The 10178-nt window shown below is 42.4% G+C and overlaps 1 protein-coding gene across 1 annotated transcript; it reads left to right on the top strand.

The window, feature by feature from the left end:
* Positions 1–1964: 1964 nt before the first annotated feature.
* Positions 1965–2828, top strand: LOC135886487 (olfactory receptor 4D9-like). The gene has a single exon (XM_065414215.1). The coding sequence runs from the start codon at positions 1965–1967 to the stop codon at positions 2826–2828; it is 864 nt and encodes a 287-aa protein (XP_065270287.1).
* The last annotated feature ends 7350 nt before the right edge of the window (positions 2829–10178 follow it).

Here is a 10178-nt window from a genome sequence, read left to right as displayed (position 1 = left end):
ATCCAGAAGTACTGGTTACTTTTCTCCAGCTCTGACCAACAGAACAGCTTTCTATCTCAGAGCAAGGAATAGAATCCAGGAGTCTTGGCATTTCCTCCATTTGGAGGCCAGACAATGATCCAGTTCAGCCCCTGTGCCGCTTTGCATCAAGCCCAATCAACTTGGTAAATTTCCAAAGCCTGTTCAGTTTGAGTGGCTAAAAAGAAACATAAACAAAATGAAAAACTCCAGGAACTTATTAATTATTCCCCTTGAGACTGAAATCTCAAATCTCCAAAGCAGCAACTCTCTTAATCTGGCTCAGTAAAGCTCAGGGGGCTTTCAGTGAGTCTTTGATCCTAGCACCAGTCTTGGTGCATGGGTCAGATGGGATATAAGGGGAAGATTTCTGCGGCTGTCTACTCTTTGGAATCAGGTCCCCTTCCCCACCCAGTCAGGAAAACAATGACCAGCTATGAAATGTGACTTCCCTGGACCATCTTCAATTGTTTGGAGGCAGCCGGCTCTGAGATCACCGGAACACAGACTAAGGTCATGACTTTTGTTGTTCAAAATCTGCAATGTAGAATTAGCGATTGGCATTGTTATTGCAGAGAGGAAGTGAGTGTTAGGGGCAGTTCAGAGATTGGCTTGGATTTTAGAAGAACCTAACTGAGTTAGGAAGAGAACAGTTCATTGATCCTTTACCACCAAACTTTGTAACACTAGCTCTGTCTGACCAAGCAACTTCTATGGCAGCTGATTTGTTCTGCTCTGATCTGAAAGGTTTTATCTTGGAAGCAAGGTGGAGCTAGGAAGCAAAAATTAGAAAAAGCCCAGGGAAATGCCGATAAAATCTGAGCAGGATTCCCTGTGTTTACCTCCCTTATTCCCCTTTGAAAATCCAGACTGAGAGAGGAAGTTTTAAAAGTTTTTGGTTGACCCCCAAGAAAAAAAAAAGAATCAAAATTAAAATTCAATCTGAATATAAAATTTGCAAAAACTAATTGTTTAGAAATTAATTGAAAATTGGGATTTAAACACTAATGGCATGAAAATTTTCATTTTCCTTCCTTTTTGAATTTAACCATGAAAAATTAGATCTATTGACTATTTCATAGATGTGTTTTATTGGGAACATTTTTAAAAATCTGTTCCAGATATTTTCAAAAATGTTAATGGGAGCTCAGAATCCATAATCCCACAGCAGTTTTGAATATTTAAACAGGGATGCATAGACAGAAATCTTTTTGTGTTCACAGCTTTCAAATTCAGTTGTTTAAAATTATGCACCAGAATCCATAGGCATCTAAATACAGTGACTGGATTTATTTCAGATGCGGTGAGCACATGCAATTACTTCTAAAGACAATTAGAGTTAATTCCTTCTCTTCTTGTAACCAAGGGCACACACTGGGCACATGAATCCTCTAAATAAGTGGTTCTCCAGTTTTCCATTACAACTCTTCTTCAGTCTAAACAAGGAACTACGTGGGACCTCCTTGCCACATATGAATATGGGAAGGGCATTCCGGTTGTCATGAACACATGACAATTTCTTATGACCCCCACACTGAGAACCACTGGACTCTCAGAAGCTCTGCCTAAGAGCACTCCCTGCAACTCACGTTATTCCCAACCATGACCCTCTAGACCCCGTGGATGTGTGCAACATGAGGGCTGCAGGGAAATGAATAGAGAAAGTGGCTAGCCAAAGGCGTGATTTTGTGGGTAGGCTGCTCCTTTTCATGCCCAATGATCCCAAAACTCAGGATGACAACTGGTGTAGTTCATAGGGTCTGCTGTAGCAGGGATGCCCTGCACTGAGGATGACTGAATTTAGTAAACTAAGATAATTATTAAACAAATGTCTGTTAAAAGGCATTAATATTGATTTAATACTACTAATTCAAGGAGGGAATAGTAAGAACTTCTTCATACTAATTATTACAGTTCCCTCTCTAGACATGTTTTGAAGCTAGTAAATGGAACAGCAGAACCTCAGCTCCACAGTGACAGAATTTGTCCTCTTGGGCCTCACCCAGAATCCTGACCTGCAGCGATGCCTCTTCGTCATCTTCTTCATAGTCTACCTGACAACCTGGTTGGGAAACTTCACCATCATCACCACTGTGATCACCAGCCACCGGCTCCACACCCCCATGTACTTCTTGCTGGCCAACTTGGCTTTCCTAGATGTCAGTGACTCATCAGTCAATGCTCCAAAATTGCTGTTCGGTCTCCTCTCCCAGCACAGAACCATCTCGTTCAATGAGTGTATCCTCCAAATGTTCTTATTCCACTTCATCGCCGGTGCTATGGTTGTTGTCCTTGTGGTGATGGCTGCTGATCGGTACATAGCCATCTATAAACCACTGCGGTACTTGACTATCATGAACCGTGTTGTGTGCATGGGGCTGGTGGCAGGGGCATGGTTGGGTGGATTGGCTCACTCTGCTGTTCAGATTGGATTGATCCTCCAGTTGCCTTTCTGTGGTCCAAATATCCTGGACAATTTCTACTGTGATGTCCCACAAGTCATCAAACTGGCCTGCACGGACACCTACTTGGTCGAGCTGCTGATGGTTTCCAATGGTGGGATGCTTGTCATAGTAATGTTCATCATCCTGCTCATTTCGTACACCATCATCTTTGTCAAGATAAAGAAACATGTTACAGATGGGAAGCGCAAAGCTCTGTCTACCTGTGGATCCCAGATCACAGTTGTGTGTTTACAGTTCATACCCTGCATCTTCATCTATGCTCGGCCCTTCCGGAAATTGCCCATGGACAAGTTGGCTTCAATCATTTACACTGTAATCACCCCAATGCTGAACCCAATGATCTAGACGCTGAGAAACGCTGAGATGAAAAAGGCCATTAGGAGACTGATGAGCAGAATTCTGTCCTCGGGGAAGAAACTATAAAGACAGAATGTATCTTGAATTATCTTTTCCCCCCCAATTATGTTATTATTGTCCTAAATGAACTTTCCATCAGAGTTTTTATAATACATATCTTTAATCCCTATTTTTGACATTTAAAAAAATCATGTTGGTCAACCTCTTAGCATGAAGTTTGTACTCATTGTGTTCAAATTCCAAACATGGAAATGATTCAATACATACTCTACTTGACCCCAATTCATAGAATCATAGAATCATAGAATATCAGGGTTGGAAGGGACCTCAGGAGGTCATTTAGTCCAACCCCCTGCTCAAGCAGGACCAATCCCAACTAAATGAATTAATGGATCTTTCCCTTTTTCTCCATTAGAAGGTTTTCCCATACTTTATTTCCCTTTGCCATTAATGTTGGTGGATCTATCCTTCTCCAAACATGAACTATCAAATATCTTGTTACCAGAAGTAATTGTGTTACCAGTGTGCCCTTCCCTCAGTGAGTAACCAACTTTGGACAATAATTCTGGGTTCTATAGGTGGCCTACCTTTAGTATTCTTGAGAAATCTGTTTAATTTGTCAAAAATATTGTCTAATTTCTGTACTATTATCTTAATGCAATCCCAGCATATATGCCTCCACACCTTTTCTAGCCATTATGTTTCCCTTTCTTATACATTTTCCTGAGCTTAAGTGGACTGACTTAGCATTGATGAAGTATTTTATAATACTTTTCCTGAATAGTTGCAAATATAGATATGTTTTTAGCTTCCTCTAGATGTTGTCCAGTCTTCCAAGTGATATCTGCTTTTAGATACTTTCCCCATTTTTTTTCATAAATGTGCTCTTCTCTTCTAGATACATCAGTAAAAATAATACTCAATATAATAGGTGGGGTCTCACATTTCATAGCTTCTGTCAGCTGAGCCCCTTGCACACATCAGGGGCTCCTTGCTTTCCTCCTTTCCCCCCACCAGCTCCCTGTGTGCCACCCTCTCATCCCCCTCTGTTTCATGGACTAAATAGCTACTTTGCACAAATGGTATGCAATGCATCAATGTTTAATTCATTTTAATTTTGCTAAATTGAAAATAATTTGTACCAATATGATTATTCATATTGAACAAGAAATAGTTCCCAGCCATTACATATTCATGCAATGTTAAGTTAAGAAAATTGTAAGTTTTACATAACATGAAAATATATAAACGACCTTACGGGGTCAAACCAATGGTCAATCTAGTCCAGTATCCTGTCTTCTGACAGTGGCCGATGTCAGGTACTTCAAAGGGAATGAACAGAACAGGGAAATTATTGATTGATCCATCCCCTGTCATCCAGTTCCATCCACTGGCAGTCAGAGGCTTAGGGACACCCAAACCATTGAGTTGTATCCCTGACCATCTTAGCTAATAGTCATTGATGGATCTATCCTCCATGAACTTATCTGATTCTTTTTTATATTTTAGGACTTCACAACATCCCCTGCAACTAATTCCACAAATTGACTGAGCGTTGTGTGAAGAAGTACTTCCTTTTTTGTTTTAAATGTGCTGTCTATTAATTTCATTGGGAGACCACTGGTTCTTGTGTTATGTTAAGGGGTAAATAACACTTCCTTATTCACTTTCTCCACACCTGTCACAATTTTATAGACCTCTATCATATCCCATTTAGTCATCTATTTTCCAAGATGAAAAGTCCCAGTCTTTTTAATCTATCCGCATATAGAAGCTGTTCTATTCCCTTAATCATTTTTGTTGCCCTTCTCTGTATGTTTTCCAATTCTTCTACATCTTTTTTGAGATGGGGTGACAGAACTGCACACAGTTTTCAAGGTGTGGGCATACCATGGATTTATATAGTGTCTTTATGATATTTTCTGTCTTATTATCTATCCCTTTCCTAATGGTTCCTAAAATATTCTTTGGATTTTTTGGCTGCATCTGCACATTGAGATGTTTTCAGAGAACTATTCACAATAACTCTAAGGTCTCTTTCTTGAGTGGTAACACCTAATTTAAACCCCATCATTTTGTATGTATATTTGGGTTTATGTCCAATGTGCATTACTTTGCATTTATTGACATTTTATTTCATTTGCCATTTTGTTGCCCAGTCACCCAGTTTTGTGAGATCCCTTTGTAACTTTTCACAATCTGCTTTGAACTTAACTATCTTGAGTAATTTTGTATCATCTTCAAATTTTGCCACCTCATTGTTTATCCATTTTTTCCAGATCATTTATGAGTAAGTTGAACAGCACTGGTCTCAATACAGATCGCTGGGGGACACCACTATTTACCTCTTTCCATTCTTAGAACTGACCATTTATTCCTACCCTTTGTTTTCAGTCTTTTAATCAATTACTGATTCATGAGAGGACTTTCTCTCTTATGCTATGACTGCTTATTTTGAATAGGAGCCTTTGATGAGGGACATTGTCAAAGGTTTTCTGAAAGGCCAGGTACACTGGATAACCGTTGTTCATATGTTTGTTGACCCCACCCCTCAAAGAATTCTAGCAGAGGAGAGAGTAGAAACCAGATCAACAGAATGGGCCAAATTTATCGCAGGAAGAAATCCAAAGATTTCCAATGAGAGGCATTAGGAAAGGGAGCAAGGGGATTTGTGGCAGAATCTGGAACAATACAGTGTACTCCTGCACCAGGATGTGAACTATGACTAGGATTTTCAGAACAGCTTAAGGAAATTATGTGCCCAACTCCAATCAACTACCCAAGGGGATTTATGTACATAACTCCATTAGATCTCTTAGAATATCCCATCCTTAATACACAAATATTATTGTCATGTGCCCTGTTGTTCCTTCCATCACCCAAATCAGCCAGATCATTCAGCACGGGACTAAAGTCTTACATTTTTCATTTGGAATGCATAGAAGCCCAGGTAGCAGCTGTACAATATTTTCCCACTCACTTGAAATGTGCTCAAACACCAACACCCTAGTGCAAGCCCAAATCTGTAAACCTGGACTCTGAGATCCGGGTTTTTCTTTGCCATGAAGACATAATCTCTGTCTATCTAATCATGGTATTCTGTCTGCATTTGACTACATCTACATTGAATGCCAGGTAAGTGTATGTGATGGCACTTCTCCATTTACACAAAGGTTATAATGAAATCACCCCTCACAAATACCTTACCCCCGTGATTATGTCACTACTGAGTTTATCCTGAAGCCTTTGGGCAGAAACTCATCAGCATTAAGCATGGATGTCAATGGAGCGACTCTGCATAGGTCAAGCTGAGCTGGAAGTCAAACACTAACAAAACTTCCACTCATCTTCTCCAGGGTGCCTTTAGCCATATTTGGATCCTTGTGTGTATTAACCATTTACCAAACCTGGATCCCATCAAAAGGAGAGGTTAAATCCCGGGGACAAAAATAGGATAACATTTTGACCTCTTTTTCCCAAATCAGCTTGTCTTTAGGACACATGTCAAAACCCTGCTCCTCCAGAAAGCCTTTCCATCCTAGGAAAAAATGCCATGGTTTTGATGCATGTCTTTAGGTACAAAATAATAAAAGGATGCATATTCAAGGCTCCAGGCACCCTTATTAACCATCAATAACACAATAAAATCATAGATGCATTCACATAATAATCTGTGTTATTGTGGGGAACAAACCTTCTTCTCCCTCAGAAAACCCCATTAAGGAGATGACATATGGGTAGACTAGGAAATAACAAGACATTGACTACTGCATGTAACTAATCATTCCTATTCCCCAAGTATATCTACCCCCAGAAAACTAAACGTCTGGAACAATGAGACCAATCAATCAATCAATTGCTAAAACAAACACAATTAGATAAGCCAAACTATAAAATGCCCAAAATCTCCATCCCCAAAAAGAGCTTTTTAACCCCCAAAAGGAGAAGAACCAGATGGTCCATAAAGTCCACTAGGGACTTGCTCGTGCTATTGATTTTGTCTGGAAAGTGCTCAGGTAGAGTGACGATGGATTGCAGTATAAAACTCTAAAAAACACACAGATAGATTTTGATTTTATTTACACTTGTGGAATCCTAAATATAAGAACATAAGAACATAAAAATGGCCATACTGGGTCAGACCAAAGGTCCATCTAGCCCAGTTTCCTGTTTTCCTACAGTGGCCAATGCCAGGTGCCCCAGGGGCAATGAACAGAACAGGTAATCATCAAGTGATCCAACACCTGTATCTCATTCCCAGCTTCTGGCAAACAGAGGCTAGGGACACCATTCCTGCCCATCCTGGCTGATGGCCATTGATGAACCTATCCTCCATGAATTTGTCTAGTTCTTTTTTGAACCCTGTTATAGTCTTGGCCTTCACAACATCCTCTGGCAAAGAGTTCCACAGGTTGATAGTGTGTTGTGTAAAGTGCTTTGTCTTTAGGACACATGTCAAAATCTTGTTCTTCCAGAAAGCCTTTCCATCCTAAAGAAACTGATTAACTTCAGTGGTGTTAGTTTGTTTTTTTGTTTGTTTGTTTATTTTATTGGGTTTTTTTACCACTGTAAAAGCAGCATTTTGCGTAAACAGATTACGCACCATGATCTCATGGACACAACATTTTCACACATTGATTTGATTAATTAGGAAACAGACTTAAAACATGGTCATGAGAGACAGGTGGACATTTTATTTTTCATGAATAACCTCCCCTCAGTCAGTTTCTTCAGGGCAGCTTTGATCTCATTATTCCTCATGCTGTAGATGATCGGGTTCATCATGGAAGGCACCACAGCATAGAGAACACCCACCACAAGATCCAGACCTGATGGAGAACTGGAGGAGGGTTTCAGGTAGGCAAAGGTCCCAGTGCAAAGTAACAAGGAGACCACAATGAGGTGAGGAAAGCATGTGGAGAATGCTTTATGCCGGCCCTGCTCAGAAGGGATTCTCAGCACTGTAGTGAAAATCTGAGCATAAGACACTACTATTAAAACAAAAAGGCTTAATCCTAAAAGTGCATTAAAGACAATAATCCCAACTTCACTGAGATATGAGTGAGAGCAGGCGAGCTTGAGGAGTTGGGGGATTTCACAGAAGAACTGATCCACAATGTTACCTCTACAGAATGATATTGCAAATGTGTTCCCAGTGTGCAAAGCAGAATTGAGAAGACCACTGATCCAGGCACTGGCTGCCATTTGGACACAACCTCCCCTGTTCATTACAGTCTCATAGTGCAGTGGTTTGCAGATGGCCACATATCAGTCATACGCCATGACAGTGAGTAGGGCAAAGTCTGCCGAAGTGAAGAAGAAGAAGAGAAAGACTTGGGTGACACATCCAGCATAAGAAATAGATCTAGTGTTCAATAGGGAATTGGCCATGGACTTGGGGACAGTGACAGAGATGGATCCGATGTCTAGGATGGACAAATTCATCAGGAAGAAGTACAAGGGGGTGTGAAGGTGGCGGTCAAGGGATACTACTGTGATAACAAGGAGATTCCCTGTCAGGGCCATCAGGTAAATCCCTAGAAACACCACAAAGTGTAAAATCTGCAGCTCCCGAACCTCAGAGAATCCCAAGAGAAGGAACTCAGTCACGGTGGTGTGATTGGACATTTTCCTACTCAATTCATCATGTGCTGCCTGGGGAGAGAAGGACAAGGACAATGGTGAGGCTAAAGCACTCCTGCTTCCTCACCTCTGACAACCACTCTAGTCATCAGGCACATTATCACACCAATCATTAGAGTAGCTCTAATGACACGAATACATGGAGTACCTGCTTGTTTGCTGACTCCTTGGAGAGACCTGTACAGAGGAACATAAGAAAATAAGAATGGCCGTACTGGGTCAGACCAAAGGTCCATCCAGCCTAGTATCCTGTCTACCGACAGTGGCCAATACCAGGTGCCCCAGAGGGAGTGAACCTAACAGGTAATGATCAAGTGATCTCTCTCCTGCCGTCCATCTCCACCCTCTGACAAACAGAGGCTAGGAGAACCTCACTGTAGTGATGGAAGGAACTATCGCTTGTGCACAGTTCTGGGGAAAAACAACTTGTTTGTGACAAGCACATGAGAAGAAGAAGATCACACCAGTATAAATTGCGATAGATCCCTTACAGTCAATGGAGTGGCATCCATTTTCACCTTTAGACAATCTGGTCCAAGAAGTGGCTTCACAAATTGCAGTGTAAATATGGAACTAATTACAACCCAAACCCATCGATCCTCAGAATGATGGTTATCCTATTGAGACAACAGAGAGCCATTTCATGAGAGGAAACTAAATGAGTTACACAAAGTGTGGTCTGAGAGGGGAAATGATCACTCTCCATGAATATATCAGGGGTGTCAGAGATCAGCGCAAGCCCCTCTTCCTGGACACCCACTGGAATAACTGTGAGGGCAATACAAGCCTCTGTGTTCTGTATCCCATGGGTTGTGTTAAGCTTCTGGAGCCTGAAGGGAGTCATAGAATCATAGAATATCAGGGTTGGAAGGGATCTCAGGAGGTCATCTAGTCCAACCCACTGCTCAAAGCAGGACCAATCCCCAACTAAATCATCCCAGCCAGCAGGGCCAGCTCCAGGCAGTAGCCGAGCAAGCTCGTGCTTGGGGCTGCAGATTCTACGGGGCGGAATTCCACCCAATCCTAGGGCAGCATGGCCGCTTTTTTTGTTTTGTTTTGTTTTTTGTTTGCTGATCCAGCCACCCTGTAGGGGTTGGCGGTGCAGAGGAGGGGAGCGCGTTGCTGGGAGCGGGCTGCGTGTTTCATCTGCCCCAGCCGGTGCCAGGTCTGTAGCAAGCCCAGCAGGGCAGCCCACATCCTTCCCTCCCCGCCAACCAGAGCGGCGTGGAGCCCTCCCAGCAGGCAGCGGGGCGGTCAGGGCTGCGAGGCGAGCGCCCCGCTTAAGTCCTGGCTGCCCCTCCTCTCTCTCTCCCCCCGCTTCTTCCCCCTCCCCCTGCTAGCCAGGGAACATCTGCTGTGCAGGGACTCCCCCTGCACCCTGGCTCCGGCCGCCACCCAGGTTTCTTTTTTTCCCCTCCTTTGCCACTCCGGCCGTGCCACAAGTTTTTTTTTTTCCCTATTTTGCCACACTGATTTTTTTTTTGCTTGGGGAGGCAAAAAAGCCAAAGCCGGCCCTGCCACTTGTCCTTGTTGAACCTCATCAGATTTCTTTTGGCCCAATCCTCTAATTTGTCTAGGTCCCTCTGTATCCTATCCCTACCCTCCAGACTCCCCAGTACTCAAACTTGCCTCTCTCCCACAACTCCATCCCAAATGTGTGAAGCTTCTGGTTTCACTCCCTCAAGGGTGTGCAGT

Source organism: Emys orbicularis, chromosome 12 (genome assembly GCF_028017835.1).
Source record: "Emys orbicularis isolate rEmyOrb1 chromosome 12, rEmyOrb1.hap1, whole genome shotgun sequence".
In the NCBI taxonomy this organism is placed as follows: domain Eukaryota; kingdom Metazoa; phylum Chordata; order Testudines; family Emydidae; genus Emys; species Emys orbicularis.
The sequence above is the reverse complement of the archived record's forward strand: the minus strand, read 5'-3'. Positions and strand labels throughout refer to the sequence as shown.

What these genes read in the sequence shown, in the direction of transcription:
- LOC135886487 (XM_065414215.1), top strand. Translation starts at nt 1,965, where the DNA reads ATGGAACAGCAGAACCTCAGCTCCACAGTGACAGAATTTGTCCTCTTG.